The sequence below is a fragment of the Malurus melanocephalus genome, unplaced genomic scaffold (genome assembly GCF_030028575.1).
Source record: "Malurus melanocephalus ecotype Western Australia unplaced genomic scaffold, MMel_1.1 scaffold_1159, whole genome shotgun sequence".
NCBI classification, from domain to species: Eukaryota; Metazoa; Chordata; class Aves; order Passeriformes; family Maluridae; genus Malurus; species Malurus melanocephalus.
In genome coordinates this window covers 25,203-52,002 of record NW_026624391.1, presented here as the reverse complement: position 1 = coordinate 52,002, position 26,800 = coordinate 25,203, and the positions used below count along the sequence as shown (strand labels likewise).

Genomic DNA, 26,800 nt, shown 5'->3' with positions numbered 1-26,800 from the left:
ATGTATAGGCGAATTGCGAAACTCGGTGAATGTGTAACATGTAACCTGATATATACCAAGCRGTGCCCGTGCTGCRGTGTGTGCGCCTTTGAGGAGTACCTCCCGCTCACCCAGCGCTGCAATAAACATACCTAYTTCACAACTTAAAATTATATAAGTTGCGGAGTCTTGCTCAGATCATTTTTAGATCATTATCAGTCCCAAGATGCAACAACTCACATAACAATGGTGAGTCACAATATACCAGGCTAACTCACAAGATGGAAACAAAGTTTGAAATTCCTTTTGGACAGAAGTTTCCAACGACATTTGGTGGATCATTTTATGTGAGAGATCGCTTGATCATGGGCAAGAAGGGATTACATGTTATTAAAAACGGCGCACTTGGAGGGGCCCTCCTTGTGGTCCCTCATCCTTCAGCAACAATGGTTGCCATGACCACTTTCTAGAAGCCTTCTGCACCCAAAGGGTAAAACGCCGTGACACCGCTTCCCCTCGCCGAGGGGGTGTGTGCAAGGATGAGCAGCCCGCGCAACAGGCTGGAAGCGCGGCTTGCTTTGATCGCAGGAACAAAGTTACCTCAGTGCGGTGTATGTCACTGCGTACCACATAGCGGCTTGGCCAGTGCTGCCCCTTCCACCCAACACTCATGATTTCTGCGATGTGTTTACTAACAAKTGAGGCGAGGCAGCGAGGAGCAAAGCTGCCCCGACCGCCCCGCTCCGCGGTCTCGCTCTTCTATATTTCTTTCCCTTTATAGGAAAAGTATGTGCGGAGTCGGGGGGGCTGCCCTGAGTCACTGCGGGCTGCAGTGCCCGCCCACGTCCAAGGAGCCGGGGCCGCCGCTGGGGCGGGGTCAGCGCTGCCCGCCGGGGCCGCCGCGGCGAAGCTGAGTCGCCTGGCCCGCCCCGCAGCCCCTCGGCGGCAGCGAGGGGTTYGCCGCCATGACGGGCAGGTGAGGCCGGGCACAGGGGAGCCGGGCGGGGGTCTGGGCCGTGGCGGCCTTCGCCACCCTAAGCAGGCCGTGACGTGTCGGGAACCGCTCTTGCTCGCCCTGGGTAATGCCGTGGGGGGCCTGGTGGGAAGGGTCGGGGGAGGACGCTTTGCTGCTGTGAGGCTCAGGCGGAGCGGGGCAAGCTCCGGCCGGGAACGCGAGCGCAGAGCTGCTCCGCTGTGCCTGTACCATGTACGAGGACACAGCGAAGGGCAGACCAGAGGCAGAGTTGGCCGGAAGCAGCTGTAGATGTGAGCAGTGCCTGACCAGCAGCTGGGCTGTCTGTGGCCGCATGGCGTGACCCAGGCTGGCAGCCTGTGCCCTCTGTGCCCGCGCCGCTGCCCCGTCAGGGCCCTTTTCACTCATCTACGCAGCTCCACAGATTTATTCTCCTTTTCTTCGAGCTGGCCTTGGAGTTAACATGTTTCAGGAGCTGTTTAAGTCTGGAGCTTGATTCTCCTCTCATGCTGACTGTGGAGAACGCCGTAAAGCAACTTAATTGTAAATGAGAAAAGCAGCGGGGAAGACATTTACTGGCATTTTACGAAGCTTTGCACAAGTGCWTTAATGTTAACCCAGACGCTATAGAGCAATTCGTGAAAATGATCTTGCTTTTGTGAAATGTCTTGGAGATGGGAAGCATGAAGGGGTAATACTACTATTAGCAGGATGTCCTTTTTAGGATACTCATTCTCATGACCTACGATCTTACTGTTGTTCTGAAACATTGTTCTTCGTGACTAGGAGTACTGAAATGGATCTAGAGCAGTTTGTTTTATGTCAAGTCTTGATGTTTATATTATTCAGATTCTTATGATTATTCAGAATGGATCCTGATTAGTGAGTTGTTGAGTGTGAGAACCTACTGAATAATTGTATATACTCATCTATGGTTAGGGTATGTGTTATTTTTGGTCTCTGTGATGACAAATTGATGCTCTTGGGTGATTGATTGTAGATGCTCAAAACTCCTCTGGGTATTGTCTTGTGTCTTTAATGGTCCCTTTTTATTTTTCTGACGTGTGAAACAGGCCTGTATTTACAAGTTTATGTTCTTTTTTTTTTTTGCAGCTAGAGGAAGACTCGGGAGCCTTAAATGTTCACAGATCAAGGGTACCCATCCAGCTCTTAAATGGGGATAAGATGGGAAGAACTGTGGCTCTATGAAGCCAGCTGGTTTTATTTTTACAGAACTGCGGCAGGGGTCTGTTTAGAATGACAGGCTTACCTGGGGGAAGTCATTCAGGAGGACAGTGGAAAGTGCTGGTGGTCATTAATCCTTCTCTCTGTGCTTCTGAAATTTGCATGTTGAAGTGCATCACTATTCAGTGAGAAGCTCTGATGTGAAGTGTGAGCTTGGGTGGACAGTTTCCAAGGTAGCTGAGACACTGCAAAGTGTGCAATTCAAAGTGATGCAGGACTTCCATCTCCTTTTCCTTTTCAGAGGGTTGTTAAAAYAAGCAGGCCTTGGCTTTAGTTTGTGAAAATACAGGTGTTATTTAATATTTTCAGGCATGTTTGTCCTGGGAAGTTTGTCAGCTATGAACATTTCGAAAGTTCAGTCTGCTGTCATTCCCAGGAATTCTAGCCAAGTTGTTTGTCGCAGCTGTAACTCAGCTGACTGTTTCCTTGTTAATAGTATCATCCATTTAGGGTAGTGGTTTCCCAGCAAAGCTTTACAGTATCTGTGAAACATTGCACTGCTCAGCGCCTTGCCTGGCCCATGCTATTGGCAGGCACCGTGTTCAGTGTTGTTTTTCAGGCCAGTACAGATTCCTATGGCATTGGAAAGAATTCAGCACTGAGAATGTGCTTCCTTAGATCCAGCTGCAGGTCACTCAGCTGAGTGGTACCCAGATATTGTTCCATGTTTGTTACGTAGTAGTTTTTCAAGTCTGCTGGCTTTATGTAGTCAGATGTTCTCCAGCTTTTGAGACTTGGGGTTTTCAGGGTTGTGGGAGTAGGTGAACTGCTCCACAGCTGGAGCATCCCCACAATATTCATCAGTGGGAATCTTCCTGAGTCAGGAATAGGATGTAAATATGCCTTTGGTCTTGAAACTGTTGACACAGGGAACGACTATGTTGTTTTACAGTGTTCTAAAATGAGGAAGACTGGAAAACATGACATGCTAAAACAATATTCTTTTTCACTTCACCTTTCCTATAAAGTAGAAATATGAAAGAACTCTCCTCTAGGTACTCTGATTACCAATGCATTATTAATATTAAAATACATGAAAAATAACTCCATTTTCATTGTATTCTGTCTCATTTGGCTGCAGAGGACATCTCCTGAATTTCAAAAACTGCAGTGATTTGATTATTGATTTTTAGCCTCAGGGAAAAATATAACTCCAGGAAAAAGAAGTACACATCTTTCTTTATCTGTACTTATGGTAAAAAAATACTAAAATTAGGTGTCTATTCAGCAAATGAAATGCAAATCTTACATATATCACTAGTTACATTATTACAGTGTGAGGATTGTGTTTTGTTAAAGAAAATGGAAAACTAGATAATTTGATTTGAGAAATAATACTTGTGGCTGCAAGGTCTGGGCTGGGCTCTTGGGGAAGTAGAGGAGGGCAACCACCTCCCTGACCTGATGGCTGCACTTTTTGGTTTCATGAAGTTATGTGCTGCTTTAATTATATTTTTTAAAAATTCTGTATAAGAGGTATTGTGTTAGATGTAAAAACAGTATGACTCTAAGCAGTTCTGTGTTTTTCAGTGTTGATAAATACAGTTGATGTGATTTTTGGAGCATTTAGAAGTTAACTATGGTGCTTTGTTACCAATAAGTGAAGACCAGTTCTAGAATTGTATTTGATGTATTTAGTCCATCTGTTTATTTTGACTTTCGACTTTTTGAGGATTGTAGAAGTTTGGGGTGGGGTTGATTCTTCTCGTTTGTTTGGCTGGGTTTTGTTTTGCTTTTTTTTGGTTTTTTTTGGTTTTTTTTTTTTTTTGTCTTCATAGTGGGCTTATTACAAAGAGAGAAGATCTGTGAATGACCAGTGAGCAAAATGTTGTCAAATGCCCAAAGCAGAAACTAAGCAAGAATGGTAGAGAGTTTTAAGACTTTACTGAGAGTTTTCTTTAAGATGTTACTGCTGTGGTGTTGATCAGAAATCCCGAAGGTAAAAAATGCCTAGGCTGTTTTGTGTTGCCTTTAGAAATTAATCTAATACAAAGCTGAAGAAAAAAAAAATATTTCCCAAGTGTGTGTTTCGGAGCATAATTATTTTTGTAAGAAATCTTTGTTATTATTGTACTTGGTCAAACTGGGATCTGGATACGCCTATGTACTTCCTGTAGTCAACAAAAGAAGAACAGCTGCATTTGTAGATATGCTTATTGATGATTGTTCCTAATCCAGTGAAGGTAAGAAATAACGGTATATTATTTTCAGTTAGGCTGTCTGGTTAGATGCTTTCTAAACTCAGCAGAGAGTTGCTGCTGCTGTACATGAAACTGTTGCAAGTAAATGGTTTGAAAGAGGAGAGAATATGAAGGACAACAATATTACAAACCGTTCTTGGCCTTGAGTAGAAAGTACCTGTATCAAATAAGAGATACTTTATGTCTCTGAGTTAGAAGCAGCTACTTCTATTCTTCTGGGTTGAAGATGTGGTTTTAATCTTAATCTTTCGATATAAACCTGCTCTGTGTGTCCCTCTAGATAAACTTTAACTTGTTGGAAGGCCTTTAGTCTCTTCTGGGGCCGTAGAGATGCTTCTCTGAGGAAGCATCTGTAAATGCCTGAAAGAAGTCTGTCTGCTTTCTTTTCTGCTTTGGCCCAGAAAGTAACCACCTGTAAGATTTTGGCATCAATCCTATCTCTTAAAAGCAATCTGTCAAGAGAGAAAGAAAAAAACACCCGTGCATTTTCACTCTTTATGTGTAAGGTGGCAAGAGAAGGAGTGAGTGAGCTTGTGTTGTGGGATGGGAAGACAGACAGGATGTTTGCTGTTGTGATTTAGTTTTTTTACTTTAATGCTATCATCATCCCTTTTGAGGAAGACAAGTCATAGTTTCCATGGAAGAGTGATTATTTGAAAACCAATAAAATGACGTATGAGTCAGGTAAAAACTTACGTGTTTGAGAGAGAAGGAGGTTTTTTGTCAGATTGCTTAAGGATAAGGAAGATTAATGTTGTGGTGATTTAATATTTTGTTTTGTGCTAGAAGTAAAAAGGTGATCTTACATTTTAAAACTGATTTATTGTTGTAAGATTTCAAAGGTCAGCAGACACACAGTGTGGAGGGCATTTTTCTTTATTTCATTTATATTATAAAATAGAAACAGATAAACAATACAGTTTGAAAAAAGTGATAGTGGCTGATTGCTGTCAGGTCAGGAGCTGAAACTCCCAATGAAATGTGGGGTGCATTGTGGATTTTAAGGTTGCTGATTTGTGGTTTTGAAAGTGTGTTGTTCTTTAATCATACTTGTTCTGGTGGGCCCCAGTAAGCCCTTCTGTTTTTCTTTAAATGTCAGGAGGGATTCCTGCGGGTTAATACTCATTTAGAACTCATGAAGTCATCGCTCCTCATTTTTTTGCCTCTGTAGCTTGTCGAGTTGTATTTCATGTTCATGCTACAAAAAATGCTCTTTTTTTCTTTTAACAATTTACTGAAAAGTAATTTGTTGGTAATACTCCTATGATATTTTTGATGGTAATGCCTGAAGACCAGAAAACTCTGGAGACTGGAATGTCAAGTATGTTCCTTCTCCCTGCTTCCTGATCCATTGCTGCGTGCCACTGCTGCCGGCTGCAGGGAGTTTGGAGAGCGGAAAGCAGAAGTCTTTGCAATTTTGTTTCTTGGAATATTCTTTGTCCGAATGGAAGGAGCAGCTCTTATTTGCATTGTCTTTAAGACATGGTGTGGTGTGGTAGCCTGGAAGGAAACACTTGGAGATGCCAGGGGCAGATACTAGTCTGCAGTAAACAATAGTGTTTGCTGTCAAGATCTCTAGTAATCTACTTTGCCTTTCTGCATTTCTCTGTGCTTTGATCAGAAAGTTTCCTTGAATTAAGTGGCTTAATTACATGAAGACTCAGAATTTTGGGTTTTTTACCTCACGTATGACATTGATACACATGCATTCTGCTAGCACAGAGTGAGGTGCTGATGTAGCCCCTAGTGTGCTGCATTAAATAGGTAATTACTAGTGGAAAACAGCAAAGAGGATATCAGATCTTTTGGAATGTGGCAAAATGGCAGACAGGTTGTAAGAACAATGCTTGATTGGGGGTCTATGCATCCTGCTTTAGCTCTTCTAAAATGTAAAGGCAACTCCCCAAAGGGAGGTGACTCATTGAGTATCGGTGCTGCTGGTGTTGCTCCAATTGTGTCCCTGCATTCTCCTGCAGAGGGGCCTTGGGTGCCATGGCCGGCCTGAGGCTCCGGGAGCTGGCAGCCTCCAAGCTTTATCAGCGCCGGCAGGATCGCCTGAGTGGCACAGGGTCATTGCTGAGCAACAGGACAGACAAGGCAGCTGGGATTTGTGGGTATGTCTCCAAGATGAAGGGAATGGCATTGTTAAACATTTTCCAGGGTTTGATAGATTTTCAGTTCTGGTAGTGGTTCTATTTTATTTAAAGTGAGAATTGTCTGCACAGGGCCGGAGGGGATGAGGTCTGTTTGTTTTAATTTCCTAGTAGATTAAGAGGGAAAGGACTTTCCTGATAAGAAAGGTTTCAGTTTTTAACAATAACAGGAAAGCAGCAATGGAGGACCTTTCCAATTTCGAGCTCTGTGCTAGACTGTTAAGAACCAGCATTAGTTCTAGTGGTGTTAATGGTGAAGAATTTGGTCACTGTCGGAGTAAAAAAAAATGGTGAAAGGCAGTGATTTTTCAAGATGTTGGTAAAATTCTATAATTCCTTGGGTTTTAAGGTTCAGTAAACAATTCTTTACATATACTGTTAATAGCAAGCTTGTTGATTTTAGTTTTTGTAAATAACTCAAATCCAGCAGAAACAGCAGCTTTCAAGTGTAGCTGCTTCATGAGAACATGTGAACCATAGCTTCTTAAATCAGTGAAGAAAATTCCATTGCTTGATATGATCAGTACATTTCCCATGCTTCACATTAACATTTTACTTCTGAATTTTTGTTAGTTGGAGAGAAATTAACAGGAGTTTTTATTTATAAAACCTAGTTTCTTGTGTTTTGGGTGAACTGTGAGCTGCAGCAGCAATATGAAAACAGAAATTCGTGTCACTGGAGTGAGCAGTGAACATCTAGGAGTGGAGATTTTCTAGCAGTCAGGAGTGCTGAATTCCAGACTTTTCTTAGCAGGAAGTAGTCCTGATGCTTACCTGGAACTGAGKAATTAGTTTGGCCTCTCAATATGAACTATGTATCCCTCACTAAAACCCTACYTTTCCTGCTCTTTTCCTTTTAGCCAATAGCTCTGAGTTACTTGGTAAATTTTCTATTTTTCTTACACAAAGCTGTGGGTTTGAATGTATGAGAATTTAGTGAGGAGAGGGGCTAACAAGGTTAGTGAAGGAAATGGTCATGCCATTGGGTGGAGAGAATGCTATTCAGGAAAAGTGAGAAGCGTGGAAGGGATCTGTGAGAGGAAAGAAAAGCGCTGAAAAAGCAGATGTACAATAAAATTGAGTACATTTTTCACATAGTTCTTGAATCAAAGTCAGCATAGAGCCAATGTATTTTGGTTTTATTGAGCAGGTGACAGTGCTGAAGATTTTGATGCCTTTGAGARGTTTCTCTCCTGAATTATTGTATTTTATCCATGGATGTTGAGCTAGTGATAATTTTTGCTTCTCTTTCCTGATAGGCCCTGATAGTTTTATGTCCTTTCTTAAGGCAAAGGACAGTAATCCAACAGTAGTGCTGCTGCTAGTTGGTGATCATTGATGAATACATGTGGGGTACAACTTGTGTTATCAGTGCTGGCAAAAACCCATCCAATTTAAGCTTCTTTGAGATAATGGAAGTGTAAAAGAGAAAAATTAAATGTGCGTAAGGAGTTATTTATCAAATAGACATTCTGGGTGAAGTGCTACATGCTTAATGATAACAAAAGCATGATTTTCCTGTGTGAGGTATAATTTGTTTAAAACCTGTACATTTCTTTATGTGATTGATGTTTGCCTGGCCTGAGTGAACACTGCTGTGTGTCTTTTTAAGTAGCTGGTCATAATTTACTGGCAATAAGCATTGCTTGGTGTTGAGAGGGACTTCCAAATACTCATGGCATACGATTTTTTTCTGTGTGAATACCAACAGGCTTTGCTGCTGGTGGTTTCAAAGGTCTGCCTGATTGCAGCTTCCAGCAGGTCAACCGTATGGACTTTGTACTCTGGTCTCAGCTGCAATATGTGTTTGTTTTTTTTAAAACCCCTGGTTTCTGCTATTCATAAATTGCTGTTGCTGATAGGCCCAAGGAGAGATTGGTTTTTTTTGTGTTGTGACCTTAAGTTGCATTTTTATGTTTTTCTTCATTTTGGTTGTCCCTGTATTCTAAATAAGAAAGAAAAATATTTATTTCACTGCGAGTTTTGGGACTACCTCAAGAAAAATATACTGASAGAAATTTAGCCAGTGAAATTTAGAATGAACTGAAAATTCAATGAAAGCAGAAGGAGAAACGCTGAGCTATTTACACAGTTTAACAGTTTAACAAATGCACAACAAGTCATCCATTAAACAATTGGGAATTACTTTCTTCCACCATTTTATAACAAGTTTAATAATAACACTGAAGGAGTTAATTGAGTTTGGGCAAGTTGTCCAGATAAGTTMATTGCATCGAAGAGATTTTGGAACAATAAGGGTAGTTGAGGGCTGKTTTTTCAGCTGTTTTTCAGTTTTCGTGAACTGACACCCTTCCTCTTTCTTTTGTCTTTGCATTAGTCATTATCTGTGAAATTAATTATAAAGTCTCTTATGGTCCCAGCAGATTTCATTTGTGTCTTTGTCAACGTTGAGGATTTAAAGCCACTAATTCTCAGACATGTTATGGGGGTGGGAACAAGCCCCTCTCCTGGAGTGCTCTGGTTTTTGTCTTGGCTATTGACATCTGTGAYGTACACAAGTGGTGATAGCTCTTTTGGTTTTGATGTTTCACTGTCCTATCTCTGTGCATACATACTAGAAATGTGATCTTATTATGATATTTTCTAGTATACTCTTGCTCCTACTGGTAGACCAAAATGATCAGAGAATACATTTTTATGGTTCCCCAGTATAAGTTTTGCTGTCTGCTGAGGTCTGGATAATGCTCTGGGTTCTTGTATCTCGAAGTATTGTCTTGCTTTCTTTTTGTAGTATTTGCAAGGTTTTGCATCACTGTTAAAGCAATTCTTCATTCAGCATTGTGAAGAATGAGAATTCTATTTGATGCTAAAACTGAAAAGCTTTTGAAACCAATTCAAGAGAACTTTTTTTTTTGATGGAGCTTTTGTGACAGAAGCACTCTTCACTCTGGCAGTTGCTTTCCTTCTCAGGCAAAATCTGAGCCTGTTCATCAGTTCTCCTGATTGTTCATTTTGTCAAGCAACAACATTTAAGGTAATGGACTCTGCTAATGTGATGGCGAAGGCTGGAGTTCCTCTTCTAAKCTCTTAGCAGTGGAATTATTAAATTTGCTTCTTTTTCTTTGATTTGGTCATCAGTGGTAGACCTCCATGAACACATGTTTAAAAAAGGAGGTAATATTGACTTCAGTGATAGAGGAAGGTAAAATGCTTTCAAATATTCCTAAGTACCGGTACCTGTGGCACAGAATGGGTCTCGTAAATAATGCCCATTTTTGTAAATTAGGTACTTTGTCAGAGATAATTTGTTAAAGATACTGCACATAATGATGAAAGATTGGGAAAATCATTGTTTGAACACTGGTATTTTTTGGGTTTGTGCAAGACAGGACAACTGCAGGATGTTGATCTCATCATGTTTTAATAGCCTTTCCTGTCTTTGTGTCACCAGCTTATTTTTAAAACAGAGGAAGATTCTTTATTTTACTAAAAAAACAAAAAAATCAATGAGTAAACAGAATAGAAGAAGTGCTCTGTGTTGGGGACTGTTCTTTGTGGGAGAGATTTACATGTAARTATCTGATGAGTTGCACAGCAAGTCAAATCTTTGTGTTCACTCCTGGTAACATCRTCGAAAGTATGGTTGTGGTGTTACCCTTCCTCTCCCCATGAACCTGGCAGAAGTACTTTTGCAGCAGCGTAGCAAACTGAATCATAAAACTGCTCTGAATTAGTATTSTGCTCCCTCTTCCTTCCAGCTTTGGTTAATTTCAACCTTGAGCTAGTTGAAAAAATGCTTGGTTTTGTATAAGCAAGAAGGCACACAGGGGTGTGCACTCAGGTGAAATTAAGAAGTTGGCAAATGTTAAAGTAAAAACGTTAGAATAAATGCAAGGTCATATCTTTAGGGCAATGCTGAAGTGGCAAATTGTAGCTTGAATACAAAACAAAAAAATGTCTTAGGTGAAAATGGATGCAGAGTTATAAATGGAAAAAGAGCAGGGATGCAGAATCCTTGCTGTGTATTATCAGAGCTTCAGCTCCTGGTTTGCCTTACAGGAGATACATTGGTCAGGAGTTCATGTGGTTTGGTTGACTCTTGCAAGTCTCGCTCTTCCCAAACATTTCAGCTGGGTTTTAGCTGAGGCAGAGAACTGTTTTATTTTTTTGTACTGGTTCTTTTGTTTATATTTTCCTGGACTAATAGCTTCTCTCATTTGAGTAATGAGTCACACTCATTAGCTCATTTGCATGGACAGCTCAGACTGTATCCTGATCATGTTTCTTACACCTTTGAGGAAATCTTGTCAGCATCAGCAGCACCGTCACGAGGGAGTCCCTGTGTCATCATTATCTTTTTTGCTGAGACAGCCATGGGACTTGTTTGGGAGTCTCTTCTGGGACAAGAGTATTCCATGATGTCTGGTGTGACGTGTCATGGCTGCACTGTGTTTCATGCAGGAACGTGACTGTGCAGATTGCAGGGTTTRGTTGTTGCAAAATACCATTGTGGAGGTGGCCAGTCTTGTCTAGCAGAGTTAACTCTGCATGTTGGCATTGGCACTGGTGGAAAGAAAATTACGATTTTTTAAAATGTTGATTTAATGTTTATAAAGAAAAATATCCTACAAGCGCAATATCAAATGGTGCTTTGTTGTTAGTGTCTAGCGTGTAATACTTGCTGGTTTGCCTGTTTTTTTTTTTTCCCAGAGGAGATTTTTCACTATGATGGCATCGATCTTTCTTAATTTTGGCTGTTGGCTAGCTCAATTCTTGGAATTTAGGAACTGAATTTTTCAAGAGGGAAAAAGAGCTTGATGGGAAGATTATATTTTCAAGTCCTGGTACACATTTGCGTGGTGTAGCTGGAAGAAAACCAAGCCAATTAGATGTCGGTTTTGCTGCAAATATTTTTTGTATTGATCTATTTCCTTGGTACTATGTCAGGGCAAAAAATGTTTCTTTAACCTGTGATCTCTAGTTTATRAAATTACAGGATTTCCTCTTGTCCATAATTTGAGTCCATATCTGTTTTTTTACATCTCCTCACTGCCATAAGGAAACAAATTGTAATTAATATTTGCTAAATTGATACACCATACACCATATAAGAGAGACAATTATGGTCTCGCTTGGTTTTTGCCTCATTTGGAATTGCAGCAGGAGAAAGAAAGTCTGTTTTTACTGAGGGGTCACTCCAGGTCACAGCCTAGGATATTAGTGCAGGCTGCAGAGGGAGACACTTGCTCAGCTGAGCTAGCTGGAATGCAGGGCTGGTTGTGTTACCTCAGGAATGTGAGGCTGCTCCCTGCTCATTCCAGCTTGCTCAAGGCACAAAGCCCTGGAATACAGACATTGGCCTGTTTTTGAGGGGAATGTCTGACCAAAGGAAAGAGAATCTTCTGCTCCTGAAAAAGCTTGTCGAATTACTGTTCTTCATGAAGAGATGGGGAAAGTAGCATGATGGGTTGTAGAATAACACTAACAATGGAAATTCAGGTAACTTTGAGTCTGAAAAGCTAGCTTCATTTGCAGGGGTTTTTTCTAGCTTGCATTTTATACATACATGCCTCAGGAAAAGTACTATTCAAATAGTTTTGAGGGTTTTTTGACRTGCTGGCAATTTTTTATACTTCCACCTATGAAACTGCAATCTTTCCGATCATAGAATTCAAAGGGTGGCCAGAAGGCATAAAATTTTTTTTCTATATCTAAAAATGTAATAATATCGAGGTTTTACACTGTTGGATAGGCTGATGGTTAAAAGAAAGATCACAGTGCAACAAGAAATTGAGACGTGCCTTATAATTTTTCCCTCCCGGTTTGCACATGTGATATGTGATTTTAAAACTGTATTAACCTATATTAGCATGGTGGCAACCATGAAAATTTTGTGGAAGAGGTTACAGTGATTTTAGGGTAAATAGAGGAAATCTACTTTATATGGTTCATAACTGTGGCTTAGGGGTTTTAGCCTCACTTTCTGAGGGAATGAAGCTGAGGTATTGGCCAAGCCAGCCAATAGCTGCCCATAGCTTTGTAACACTTTGACAGTTTCAACTAATTTGTCAGGACAGGGGAGAGTAGAGGGGGAAATGCCATTACTTCTGACAGTGGAGAGTGCAGTGGGATATCAGTGCTTATTACACATCAGAAAATCCACAAACATGCACATCCTGAGACCAGAAGGCCCAAGAAGTCTGGACCATTGGGCTTGCTGCTCTCCAAACTGCTGATTTATGAAAAATTGTGGGTCTTTGCTATGAGCTAGTAGCAGGATGATGTAATGGGTTKAAATATTTGTGAAGTAGTGTCATGGTTTGGATACTGGCCAAATGCCAGGCACCCACATCTGGTTGATCTCCCCTACTACAGCTGGGCAGAAGAGGGGAAAAAAAAYCTGATAATTAATGCAAGGATTCATGAGTTGAGATAAAGGAACTGGGAGAAAAATGCGCCCAGGACAAAACAGGCTCAACTTAAGTTGAAAAATGAATTTATTACCAACAGAGTCAGATGAGGATAATGAAGAGTAAAATAAACCCTAAGGACACCATTCTTCCCCCCACCCTGTCCCTCCTTGCTGACAGTGCAGAGGGGGACAGGGTTAGCATTTTGGTTAGTTCATCACCAGGATCTATTCCGCTGCTTAGGGAGAGGAGTGCTTCCCCTGTGGGGTCCCTTCCATGAGCAGACAGTTGTCTCAAAACTGCTGATGGTGTGGGGTCCCTCGTTCACGGGGTGCAGTCCTTCAAGACCAGGCTGTTCCATCTTGGAAGCAAAGTCTCTCTCACCATGGGTCTCCCACTGCAACACAACCTCCTCCCGGCATCCGTCTGCTCAGGCGTGGGGATCTCCCCCATGGACTGTGAGCAGTCCTCCAAGGCCAGGCTATTCCATATTGGAAGCAAGACCTCTCCCTCCATGGGTCTTCCACTGGAGCATGGCCCCCTCCAGGCATCCGCCTGCTCCAGTGTGGGGCACCTCCCCCACGGGCTGCAGGTGGATCTCAGTACCCCCCATGGACTGCATGGGCTGCAGGGGGACAGCCTGCTCCACCATGGTCATCACCACGTCTTGAAAAGGAATCCCGTGCCTGGAGCAGCTCCTCGCCTTCCTTCTCCACTTACCTTGGGTGTCTGCATCCCTCAAATCTCTCCACTTCCTCCTCTTTCTCTGGCTAGAAGCAGCTATGTGCACAATCTGTTGTGATTTCTTCTTAAATATGCTATCACAGAGGCGTAACCAACATCTCCAATTGGCCCAGTCTTGGCCAGCAGCATGTCCATTATCTTCAGAGCCATTAGAGACTGGCTCTGCTGGACATGGTGAAGGCTTCCAGAAACTTTTCACAGGAACCATCTTTGTGCCCCCCGCCCCCCAATAAAAAAAAAAAAAAACAACAACCTGGGCCAAGCAAAACCAATACAAGTAGCCGAAAGTGTGCAATAGGTGAGTCTGCTATGTGACCTCATTTGCCACGTATGAGTTGTCAGAACCTTATTTGTAACGGATATCAGTGACTCCTTGACTCATTGATTTACCTTTTTTTTTCACATAAAAGGGTGTTTAAAGCAGCGGGAATGTGGTGTTCATAAATGTTCTTACTCTTGTCTTTATTCCAGTAATATGTCTGATGCTCTGGCAAATGCGGTGTGTGAGCGCTGCCAGACGCGGTTCGATCCCACAGAGAGGATTGTGAACAGCAATGGGGAACTCTATCATGAGAACTGCTTTGTGTGTGCTCAGTGCTTTCGACAGTTCCCAGAGGGACTCTTTTATGAGGTGCGTTCTCAGACTGGGTGGAAGAGAAAGAGCTCTGGTAAAATGTAAGGAATTAAATGAAGATTCTGACAGAAATATGAATTGTCATCTTTCTTGCATGTTTTATTTCTTAGCCCTAAGTAGTTCAGTTCAATTATTCAGTTCCTTCTCTCTTGTTTTGTTTGCAGTTTGAAGGTAGGAAGTACTGTGAGCATGATTTCCAGATGCTGTTTGCTCCTTGCTGCGGGGAGTGTGGTAAGATGTGGCAGAAACTAACACCGGGGGGTAACAACGACAGGGCTGTGCAAACCTTTCAGCCTTGCTGTAACATCCAGCCCTGGGCTAGGATTGTTGGGGTCATTTAAAGGAGCCAGGAGTTCTGGCTGGGCACAAAGCATGATTCCAGCAGTGGTTTGGGGTTATCCTGGTTGCGGGAATAATTTTTTTTTTTTCAAAGTTAGACTGTAATAGTACATGTGGAATAAAGTGGAAGGACTATGAAGGACAGTAGATTTTGATAACTGCATCCATCTCATGCTTTCCTTTTTTGCAGGTGAGTTCATTATTGGGCGTGTAATCAAGGCAATGAACAACAATTGGCACCCAGAATGTTTCCGCTGTGAACTCTGTAATGTAACCCTTGCTGATTTGGGTTTTGTGAAGAATGCTGGAAGGTAAGATGGAGCAGGAGGTTGGAAAGTTATTGATATAGTAGTGAGATACTGAGTATGGACAGTTAGTTATACACTGAGAAAGAAAGCTTGAAAAGGCATAGAAGAAGCTTTAAGCAATTACGTGTTAGGTGAGAAATTCTTCACCCAATGAAACATGCAGAAACTCAGATTTTAGTGGCTAGTGGATGGGTTCTTGAAGAGATAGGCATTTCAGGCAGAAGGCAGAGATTTCAGGTATTTCAAACTAAAGGCTGCATAAGTGAGAAAAAGGGATTATGCCATCTCAGGCAGGCTATTTATCAAGTAAATTGCTGAGCAGGAAATCAAGATGTAGCAAAAGGGCAAAAGGATAGCACAAAGATTACAGCAAAGTCTTTTCAGCATGTGATTCCACTGGTCTTCAGAAATCATTCATTTTTAATACAGAAATATAAAAATGAATCCTAGAGGTTGAATAATGCATTTAATTCAGAAATAAGAAATAAAAACACAAACGGGAGCTTATACAAAAGCATACTATTATAAGAAATTAAAACAATCCAGCAGTTAGCAGACAGTGTTGCACAATTCAGTGTTAATTTTAGGCTTTCATATGTTATGAGCATAGCCTAGTAGTTTCGTAGAGTTTGTATTTTCTCTAAATAGCAAAGGGAGGAAGAAAATATACTTGAGCCTGTCCAGCAGGGAGTCCTCTCAATTCTCTCTCCTTTTTCATCCTGCATCAAACACCGTACCTTAGTTTTTTGAGCTGGGCATAATTGATTTTCTTCTGGCACCTGAACTTGCTAGAATGGGCTGTTGGAATAGCACTTAAAGTGTTTTGGAAAAGCAGTCAAGATAAAAGCAGTTCAGGCAAGATAAAGTATGTTTGATTTTGTAATCTGTGGACCAAATCTAAAATGATAAGGAACTCATTCCCAAAAGCATAGCAGAGAGATAGGGGTGTGTTTCTACATAGGAATGTATTTCACCTCTCACATGGTTTCCTATAGTATTTGTCTCCATAGCATTGAAGCAGTCTTCTAGGAAATATTTTTGGAAACTCTTGCATTCTTCTTTTCACTTTTCATTGTGCCTGGTCTGCCCTAGCCTGCCTGTCACTTCCAGGGATATTTTGCTGGATGCAATTTGTATCAGTGAGAATAAAGATAATCCCAACTTTATCCATAGTGAAGGAATAGGCTTGCTAGATAAGTCATGAAAAGGAATTGTAAACCATCTTTAAACTAGGAATCTTTTCTTGTCTTAATTCCAGTCCAGACTGGGTTCACTACATCATTCGGGTCTTTTTTTGTTTCTTGTCACTATTTAGTACCTCTTTTCTCTCTACTACATCTAAACGCTTTGAATGCAGGGATTTGAAAAAGATGTGCAAATGTGGGATTTTTCAGGCAGGTCTGTCTTGGGAGTGGATCTCTGCTGCTGGCATAATGTGAAATTTTAAATAAGGCTGTGTGCATTGTGCAGAAAGGAGCATTGAGTGCTTTGGGAATTAGGTTCTTAAAGAAAACAAAGAAATATATAGGTCCATTTCCTTTTTGCCCCCTTCTCTATTCCTAAGTGCTCAGCCCTCAGTTTCACATCTTGGAAATCAGTAGAACTGTCCTTCTGTTTGCAGTTTCAGCAAGACAAGCACACATGTTCTTTGTAGTCAGAGGGGTCCTTGTTAATGGCAGTTGCATAAAACCAACAGAACTTCCCTTCTCAGGATGGGTTTCACTCTGGGTGGACAGTCTTGCTGTGTATTTGTGCTCTCAGCTGTTTTTGGTGGAAGATGGTGTTCTTAGGAAAAGCACTGTCAAGAGTCATGTTCACAGTTCAGATTTAGCACTTAGTGAGCTTTCATTTGTCTTACCCTCATATGTTTGAGGTAACATTATGGTCTTTTTAATACAAAAGAGATTGCACAAAGCTTCACGGAATTTCTCAGCAACAAAAAAATACATGACAGGGTCAAATGCCCCATTGAGGCTGGTGAGGCAGGAAGTGATACGATTGCTGAGGGCCAGGAGACGCTGTCTTTCACAGGAAGCTTTGCTCCCATTGTAATGGAGAATATAAATGTAGCGATTGACATGATAAGGTACAAAGCAAATCAGAAAGATCATCAGGACCATGATGATCATTCTGACAGCTTTTTCCTTCAGGTGTTTCTCAACTCTGTTCCCACTCTTCAGGCTCCAGATGATGAGTAAGTAGCAAGTCACTGTAGTAACAAAGGGGAAGGTGAATGCCACTGCTAAGGACATGAGGGCATGACGTGATGCTTTTTCCCTGTAGAGCTGCAGGCAGACAGTTGTGTTTTTCACCTGGACTGTCTGCACACTGAGCAGCAGAGGTGCCATTGCCACCCCAACAACGAGCCACAGAAAGGCACATGCCACGTGGGCATACCGGGACCTGCGGAGCTTGATGGACTTCACAGGGTGCACAATGGCCAGGAAACGGTCAACACTAATGCACATCAGAAAGTAGATACTGGCATACATGTTGAGGTAAAAAAGGAAGCCAGTGAGTCTGCATGGGATCTCACCAAAAGGCCAATGGTTACCAGAAAAATGGTACACCAGCCGAGTGGGAAGTACCAGCACAAAGGACAAGTCAGCCACAGCAAGATGCATCAGGAAAATGTTGGCAGGTGTGCCTGACTTTTGGTCCCGGATGAAAAGCCAAAGAGCCAGGGCATTGCCAGCAAAAGCCAGGATGAAGTCCAGAAAGTAGAAAGTGGCAAAAAGGATGTTCTCAAGGTATGTCTCCTTGCCACATTGCTCTGATGTTTCCAAAGCAAAATTTGATTGATTTGAGTAATTGAAGAGCAACCTTGAATCTGCTGGTCCATTCATTTTTCCCCACAGTTATGAAGGAAAAAGAAGCCCTAAATGTGAGAGAATTGAGACAGTGTATTACAAAAGTGCCTTGATCTGTGGTAAACAAACAAAAAACCCCAACAAAAGACCCAAAAAACACACATGAAAGTCAGCAKTGTCTCCTGTTTGCTAGCCTCAGTGTTTAATATGACAGGTCAGTCTGAATTGAAACCATGTGTTAAAATTCTGAATACCCTCTTCTCAGCTGTGTTTACCAGAGCATTAATTCATGTGGAAGGAACTCCCATGAAGAGCTGGCTAGCTGGTGATGAGCTTTACTCCAGCCTGTGCCAAGATCAGGCATAACCAGATGCTTGTGCGTCTGGTTAAGAGGAGTAGGAGTGAGTTCTGTATGTCTAACTAGAAAGTATTTGCCATATTTTAATTTTAAAGCCTGATTCAGGGCTGAGGAGTTCCTAATGAGTCAGCTTTTCTGAGCTCAGGTATCTGTTGTAAGGTGACCTAACTTAGAATATGTCATGTTCTTAGAAGAGATAGAAGACAGGCCAYGTGTTATTAAAAAAATCCACAGGGTTTCTGAAAACCTTTGAGGTTTATTTTAGTCCTAAGTCCTGTGTTTAAGGCAAATACACCTAGTTCCAATATAGAAGGAAACTTTTCAGATGTTGGGTAGCAATATCTCATTTGACACCRAATTGACTCAGGGAAGATTTTAAGTAATGTCCATGCTGTGAGTCACCTGTCAAAGTGTCACCCTTCCCTGCAGCTTTTACCTTCCAGCACAGCTCTCTCTTTTCCTCCCTCAAAAGTCCAAGCTCCACTGTAGCTTATCCAAGGCCTTTTCCAAGCAGTAGCGTAGTAAAACTAATCTTAGCTTTGCCAGTCGCTGTTTGTAATGTCCTGAACAGCATCAACAAGGCATGCAATAGGATTTTCTATAAAAGCCTACCCATGGCTTTTTATATGTTGCTTGTCTGTGGATATAGGTAGTAGGGAAATGCAAGCAGTCTGAAATTCTGGCATTGTTTTTATTTCTTGGATTCCTTAGAAATGTTATAGTAAGTGCAGCAGCACCTCCATTRTGCTCAACATTGCGTTTTGTACTGACTGATGATTTCTCCATAATATTCAGTACATCTTTAAATACATYCATTTTGCACTGCATCCACCTCCCCAACAGAAATCATTGTTCAGATGTCTAAAAATATTTGGATCATAGAGAAACTGAAATGGGATTAAGGACAAACAAGTATACTGGRAAATGTAAGAAAATTCCAAGGTAATTAATATCTTCAGTTTGGCTGCTGTTACTTTCAGGTGGACAGAAAATTGGAATAGCTGGAGATTAATGTGCTGCATTTCTTCTGTTTAGTTCACAGCTGAAGAGCCAAAGTCAACAGCAGGGAGACKGGATGAAATTCAGAAATTGGAATTTCTTACAATGGCCACAAAGGGTCCTTCTTACTTCATGCATTGCCTGGATACCCTTGTGGATTTGAGTATTTATAACAAGTTGTTACCTTGCWGTTATTTGCAATTGCATGTGCAAGGAAGACTGTAGACCCCTTTTGTCCTTATGTATAAAAATACTTGTGAAATTGTGCTTTCACATACAAAAGGAAAATGCCCTGCTGCAGTTTTTTTGTGTGAAGGTCACAAGTTTTACAGAGGAGGCCAAAATTTTTTGTCTGTCTGGTGTGGATTGAACTTGACTGAAAGCCAAAAAGCACCCACGATGTTCCCTCCCCACCCTGCCACTGGAGAGGCWGAAGGGAGAACAAAAGCCCAATTAACAGTAACATTTATGGCTTTTAGATAACATAGGATAATTGAAAGGTATGTATATGCTCCMRAAAATGGTCAGACAGGCTGAATAACTTMAGTTGCAAAATAGATTTATTACTAAAAACTACTAAGACTACTACTACACCAGGGAGGGGAACAGAGATAGGGAAAAATTTACAAGAAGGAAATAAAAAAGGAAATTTTAAGGCACCTGTTATTCTTTCTGGGAACCTGTCTCTCTCAGGTCGTCCCTCCCCACCCCTCCATGCCTTCCCASSCRCAAGGKRGGCAGGGATGAAAGTTTTAACATAGATCAAACTACTCRTTATGGTTATCGTCCAGCATCATAGGAGAAGAGTCCTTACAGCTCCAAGCTGTGGAAGTTCTTTTCCCAAGAAACAGTCAGTGTATAACTGCTGGTGGCATGGGATTCTTTTTCTTTACCTCGTGGGAGAAAGGAAAACAGACCTCCAAGGCTACTCTCTCAAATCTCCTGGCAGAACACAGTTTCTTCTTAGCATCCACTTGCTTCAGATTGGGGGGGAGTCAAGCCTTTTCCCCTTTTTGGCTTGTGATCAGTCCAGTCCTCAAAGGCCAGGTTTTTTTTTTTTTTTAATCTTGGATGCTGTCCCATCCCGCTTGAAAAGTGGGAGTCGGGGAGGATTATTTTAATAGATTTCTTGGACAAAAACTAAAGTGCAAACACAGCAATATTATATCTGAGAAATGTTTGTTGATAAAGAAGAGTAAGTGTTCCTGCCACTTCCTACCAAGGGAGGATAAAAAAGGGAACAAAGAGGGAAAAAGAGAAAYGGARAGAGAGAGAATAGCAGACAGATTGTTASCSCTGTAMCCCGGGCACCCCGTCGACATTAGCTTGGCAAAAGGAGCGTGTGTRCTGCAAACCGCGAGGAGCCTGTGCAGCTCCTGAGATGGGCTGGGCACAATTTCTARACAGCAGTGGCTGCGTGTCCCTCCCATCAGCAGAGAACACGGGACCGTGGCTACGGGCACACTCGTGAGATAGCTGCAGCTGCTGTGGGCAGGCTGGGGCTGTGGGCACTGCCGGACACACGGCTGTGGGTGGGCTGGCTACTGCAGGCTGCTGCGGGACCCACGACAGCGGCTGCTGCAGGTGGTAGCTCCGTCGGGAAGAGCAAACACGAGGTTGTCGCAGTGTCGAGCTGCCTCGGGGAAGCGACAAAACAGAGCACATGGACAGGATAGGTGTGTACAGGGAAGGCAGGACCACAGAAACTAAAGGAAACAAAAGGGAAGCTGGGGGGGAGGACAGCCAAGGTGACCCTCGAGGCGGGCCCCTGCTCCCTCCAAGAACCCCAAAGGAAAATGGCCCCGGTTGTGTCGCAGTTACTGCTTTTATAWGCCTCGCCCTCCCATAGCGTGATTTCCTGCGCGGTTTTTTTCCGCGTGCTGTTTTCCAGGGCATCTGGGCATCTGCCCCACCAGCAAGGGGGGCAGGGCGCTTGCAGAGCAGCAGGGGAAGCTGTCTGTSCCATGACTGGCTGCCAGGCAAAACCTCCTGAGGGACAGAGCTTCCAGCACATAACACATGTTGAGGCATAAATAAAAATCAGATTGGTCTCTCTAAGATGCAGGGCCTCTATTTTCTATACRGGTCTCCCGTTGAAGAAATAGTCCTTTTGAGAACAGCTTGTTTTGTCCAYGTCGAGCACCACAGCAAAATAAAGCAACAGCACCTGTCTTCTTACTATGATCTTGGGTCTCTATTCTTTCTTACATCTCCTCATACTCTTCCTCTGTCCTCCCCTGGTGCATGATACTAACAACCTAAAAACTAAATGGCGGCCGCAAACTATCTTGTTTTGAATTCTTCTTAAGTACAAGACCATACATCATCACAGAGGTGTAACTAGCATGTGCARTTGGCCCAGGCCTGACYAGCAGCCTGTCCATCAACCTCAGAGCCACGATGGACTGGTTTTAAAACAAAGGGGGTAGGGCTCCTTTTGCTGGAGAAGRAGGAGGAAGCTTCTAGAACTTCCTCACAGGAGCCATCTTTGTGATTTCTTGGTCCCATACCCCCACCACTAAAAAACCAGACCGAGCAAAACCAGGACACTATCATATTCATTTGTCCCTTAAAAAGTAAAATCTGCAAGTATTCTTGAATCCAAGAGTTTAAAGTTTGTATGGGAGAGTAACATTGACTCACCTGTTTGTCCTCCCTGGATGGAATTAGTTTAAATATGTATTTTTCTGTTGCAAAAGAGAAACATGAGACCATGCCTTTTTACTGGCTGTTAATTTATGATGGTGCTTATCACCTCATGTTCTAGCTATTAAGCCTTTTTTTTTTAATCAGGCCCATTGCWTATTTACACTTTTCATCTGCAAAATGTGTTAATCAGATGATCATTTTATACACCTCTGTTGGAGACGGTGGTCTGATGGCTAAATGTTGCTCTATCCATGGTTATGACACCTGAGCAAGCACTAAACACAGGCTTGGAGGAGCTGAAAAGGCAGAAACCAGGTTTGTCTGATGGAACAGACTGGGATGGCTCTTGTCTTACTGATAATGCTTTGTATTAGTTCCTAAAGTKAAGGACTAAGCAGACTTTTCCCTGTTTACAAGCTAATTATTAGGGGTTCAGCAGCATGATGCATTGAACCAGTTCTATTTGGGCTGATTTCCTAAAGAGGATCTTGGAAATTGAGATTCAGCTGAATCCAAATTTAGAATAGGCAAGACTTCAAACTTGAGAAGTCTTATCCTCCCTATGACAGCATTGAGTCTGCTGTGGATTTTTATCCAGACATGCTTTCAGTGCAAAATGCTGTGGGTTGGAGTAGAAAGAAGAATGCCAGACCTATCTGGAAGCCCAGTATGTCAGTGTGAGGAAGAGAGAGGCTTAGAACTGAAGATAAAATTGAAATAGATTTGGTCTTTGCAAATGACAGCCTTTGCAGGAGGGCTGCTGTTGTCTAATTTACTTTATAGAGCAATGTGAAGGGTGATATTTTTCRTTGTCTGGTTAGAAGTTCATAGAAAAGGGAAGTGATCCTCTTTCTAATTTTGCTTATGTTTTAAGTTAGAAGAAAATTTTAATTACACCTTTAATGGTTTTTTTTGTAATTCTACTTATTGGGTGAAAATTGTGTTGTAGTACTTGAATAGGTTTGGAAACAAAAAAACCAACATGTCACTAGAAATAATTGYTGGGCTTATTTTTAGAATTTATATGTTTTCAACAAAATGCTGTAGCTTTAGAAAAGTAATAACTCTTCTGACAGTGTGTTCTCTGGAATGCGTTGAAAACCCTTTGTGGTTATTTGCAATTCCACTCCTATTCTCCTTGAGTTTATCCTATAAATTGAAAATAAATGTATTTCTGGGGGTTTTTTTTATGCTTACAGATGAAGCACTGGGATTTGTATAGTTTGTATAAACACTAAGAGCAAAGTAGAAACCTTYCCAAATGACCTAGAATGTGTAGTTTGTGTTAAGCTATATGGTGCAAGAGGCTTTCACTCCACAGAGAGAAAACTCCTTTAGGAGTCTGGCTCATTATCCAATAATTTCTGCTTGGACTGCACCCTTAGTGTTGTGTGAATATTTAGTGATTTACATATTGTTAAAGAGAGCACTATTCTGGAATGAGCCATTATTCCAGACCTTCCAGGGGTGAGCTGTAATGGGGATGTCGCTGCTCATTTGAAATGCATGCACACTGACCATATTTCATGCCCTGTTTCTCTTCTGCTCAGAAACAAACAAGAGAACAATCCATAAGGCTGTCAGTATGGACATAACGCAATCATTCTTTCAGGAGATGCTCTGTCATTAATGCAAGAGCTATTCACAGGAGAAATCTTTAGCCCCTTGTACTCTGTTACCTGGCTAGTTTGGAGCTTTTGTTTGTCCACTGCAGATAAAGTTGACCTATATGTTAGGTTTRTGGTGGATATCAGAAATTCCTGTTCTTGCACTCAGCTGGAGCAGTTTCTGGTATGATTATACTGGTTTGTGCATTTTTATAATTATGCATTTAGTGTCTTGTCAAATTAGTGTCTCCTGTCTTTCACTCAAAGTACTCTTCATTAGAAATAGTCTGCTTCTGGCTGAAGTTATTCTCCTGAAAAATCACTCTCTACTGAGCCTGTATTTTAGCTGAAGTACTTGGTTTTTGTGACCATCAAAGCAGTGTCCGAGAGCACTGGACATATACAACTGGCACAAATGGATATACATTAGGTACAAAAATTTGTAAACTTCTTTGTTTTGAAGGAGTGTTGTAAAGAAAGGTGAGGAAATTATTTGAACTTCAAAAAGTACTGCCTATTCTTAGATTGAAACATTTCCATTATATTCATCCACCTCGGTGTGTTTTCTGCTCCTCATTGGCACCAACTAAAAATAATGCCCTTAGGAAAGCTCCTTAAAAAAGAAAGATCCTAAAGCCCCTACTAACAAAAGTTTGTCTCTTACCTCTTCACAATGCTGTAAAGTCCAGTGGGTAGAGTATATGGTCTTTTGGGGGAATCTCAAGGAACTCCTTCTGATGGCAGCAAACCAGATTGAAGTAGAGCAGAGAAAACAAGATGATCCCAGGAGAGTGCACTGTTGCAGAGTTGCTAAGGGCAGAGAGGGGACCCCCTCTATATAGTGTCCTACTCACATTGATAGTGCATTATCAGCTCAGTCACACAACAGAGCAGGGGAGAGGACACCCCAGCACAAAGGAGCAGTCTTCATCCCAGCTGAGCTCTTGGCACTGCTTCTGCTGGTATAGATATGAGTATCCTGCATGAATATTCCAGTGTTCATGGCTGCTACTGAACTCCCAGCCCTAAACACAAAATCCTTGGAGTCCTCTGATTATTTTAGAAGGGTGGAGAGATGCATTGTTTGGGGGAAATCTAGTATCCTGACACAACAGGACATTTCAGAATGAGATAATTCCATAATGGTGGGAGTGGGGAGGAGGAGAGGGTGRGGGAGAGGGAGGGCTGCTATGGTAACAGCTTAGTCTGTCCAACACTTCCCTTTGCTTCCAATAGAGAAGGTCTGTGGGAGGGCAGAGGGTTTGTGAGTGGGGAGGGAGTTGATGATGGTTCATCAGTGCAAATGGCTGAAGGCATCTCATTCAGCTGAATGAGAGGGGTCTCTTTCAGGAGGCTTGTTTCAGGGTCCCCATGTCCAGCCCTGTATAATTACTCTGCATTTGACAGTGCTGAATAAAATTGATGCCTTTATGCTGAGATAACACAGCTGCATGTTTCCTTATAATGGGGTGCTGTCTGCTTTTTCTGGACTCSGTCTGGGCGGACAGTACTTCCAGCCCTGGACAGAGACACTTGCTGACAGGAGGGCTMAGATTTGGAGAAAATAATAATGATACTTAGCAGTTACGTGCCTGCCAGCTGAGTCATAAATGTTTGAGGCCTCAAAATAACATCTATGTTGTATTCTTATCCCCATTTCACTTATCTAAGGGTAAGTGATTCATCAAGGCAGAATTTTGAAAGGGGCCCTGTGAAGAACCCACTACTTCATCCATAAATCGGACAAATTTTTCTTTTGTCTGATGTGTTTTGAGAATGATCTATAAATCCCAGTGAATGTTTTGACATAGTGGTACAGTGAAAGGAATTAAGCAGACTTKTTGGTTTTGGGACAAAACAACCCAAAGAAGACATTCCTCTGTCATTTGTCTTTTATCATAAATTCTTCCCAGCCCACAGCATTTGCAGCAAGAGGGATAGGTAATAGGCAAGTAAACTGAACAGCTTCTCCTCAGAGCTCCTAAAGATTGAGATAAAACTGGTGGCTTCCATTGGCCTTCACAAATTTTTTATGCCTTTGCTTGAGTTTTTTTATCAGAACTTTGGGTTATCTGCCTGTTATAAGTGTACTTATAATATGTTCAAGAMCATGTGSTAGGAACACAGCTGCTTTTACCACWTAAAGTTGCATAGTTCTTAATTTTCTTTAACKTATAGCTAAAAGGAATTTGTGGGCAGAAGAGCTGATACTCAATGGTCTTTTGTTTATCCTAAAYATTGAAGACTAATGAATCCAGCCATGGTAAAAGGCATTCAAGCAATGTACTTTGGTTTGGTACRTTTTATTCTTTCTCCTTGACTCCCTCCCAAGTGCTTTAACGCCTCTGTTATGGTTGGATCCATTAGCAATAGAGAGGGTGTTGCCACCTTTCCTTGCCCAGCTGTCAGAAAAGATCTAGAGGGTTGGAAAGGATCCCTAGAAGAATGACTGGGTGAYATTCTTGATGGCATATAAATCAGGGTCTGTTGGAGGAGTATTCTAAGGAAATACAACTCTGTGACTGCTTTATACTCATATTCTTCTCTGTGCAACTGGTGTGAAATACTGGATACTCAACAGAATTACRTTTTTCTGACCTCAGAAGACAGTTCTGTTACATAAAGTTCTTCCTACAGTATGAAGTATATATTGTTTTAGGAGAAAGAGCTTTTTAATATTTTTTTCCCTTTCCTTTGTTCAACCAGGCATCTATGCAGGCCATGTCATAACCGTGAAAAAGCTAAGGGACTGGGCAAGTACATCTGTCAGAAGTGCCATTTGATAATTGATGAGCAGCCTCTGATGTTTAGGAATGATTCCTACCATCCCGATCACTTCAACTGCACCCACTGTGGGTATGTTCTCATACTGTAATCTGTGACAAAAAAAAGGAGAGAAGGAGAGAGACAAACAGTTCAGTCAGCAGTGCAGTCCTTCCCAAGGTCTAACCTTAATTGCCTTCACATTGTTGAGCAAATAGAAATTGTGTGAGGAGAAACTGAAAGAAATTTGGAAAAACTACCAGAATTTTAGTTCTATTTTGCCAGTCAAAGTTCTCTTATTCTAACATTGGATAGTGTACTTTGTAATGAAAATGGTTTTTGGTATGAATTTATCTGAACRGCTGTTTGCAGATTACTGTAGTGGAGTTTTCCAAAGATAGCAGTTACTAGGCTGTCCAAAACAGTTTCACTTTGAATTCCTGGATAGAAAGAAAAAGATGGCTTAATAAGATGTGTCATTCTTGTGGCACAGTCCATGACCATGCTGATACCTGTCTGACCTGAATTACTTACCATGAAGCCATTTTAATTGAGCACAGTATTGCCCCAGAATGGGTAACAGTGCAAATGTCTCACTGTTGAACACTGCTAGATGATCATTGTACTTGAGCTCTCCCATTCAAAGATACCTCGAATCTTAGTGTGA

The 26,800-nt window shown here is 41.7% G+C and overlaps 2 protein-coding genes across 4 annotated transcripts in view; one reads left to right on the top strand and one right to left on the bottom strand.

The window, feature by feature from the left end:
- The first annotated feature begins 744 nt into the window (after positions 1–744).
- Positions 745–26,800, top strand: part of LIMS2 (LIM zinc finger domain containing 2) — a 35,846-nt gene continuing 9,790 nt past the window's right edge. Inside the window, exons 1-5 of one of the 3 annotated variants that reach the window (XM_057387225.1) lie at positions 745–955; positions 14,138–14,297; positions 14,465–14,531; positions 14,830–14,950; positions 26,077–26,226. In XM_057387225.1, the coding sequence (XP_057243208.1) occupies positions 945–955; positions 14,138–14,297; positions 14,465–14,531; positions 14,830–14,950; positions 26,077–26,226 (509 nt within the window). In that variant the 5' untranslated portion in view covers positions 745–944. Of the gene's footprint in view, positions 956–2,086; positions 2,108–14,137; positions 14,342–14,464; positions 14,532–14,829; positions 14,951–26,076; positions 26,227–26,800 lie in introns of those variants that run through there. The other 2 variants (XM_057387224.1, XM_057387226.1) reach the window with 2 other exon arrangements.
- On the bottom strand, positions 16,660–17,821 carry GPR17 (G protein-coupled receptor 17). The gene has a single exon (XM_057387227.1). It carries the CDS (start codon positions 17,791–17,793, stop codon positions 16,762–16,764), a length of 1,032 nt encoding a protein of 343 aa, XP_057243210.1. The 5' UTR covers positions 17,794–17,821; the 3' UTR covers positions 16,660–16,761.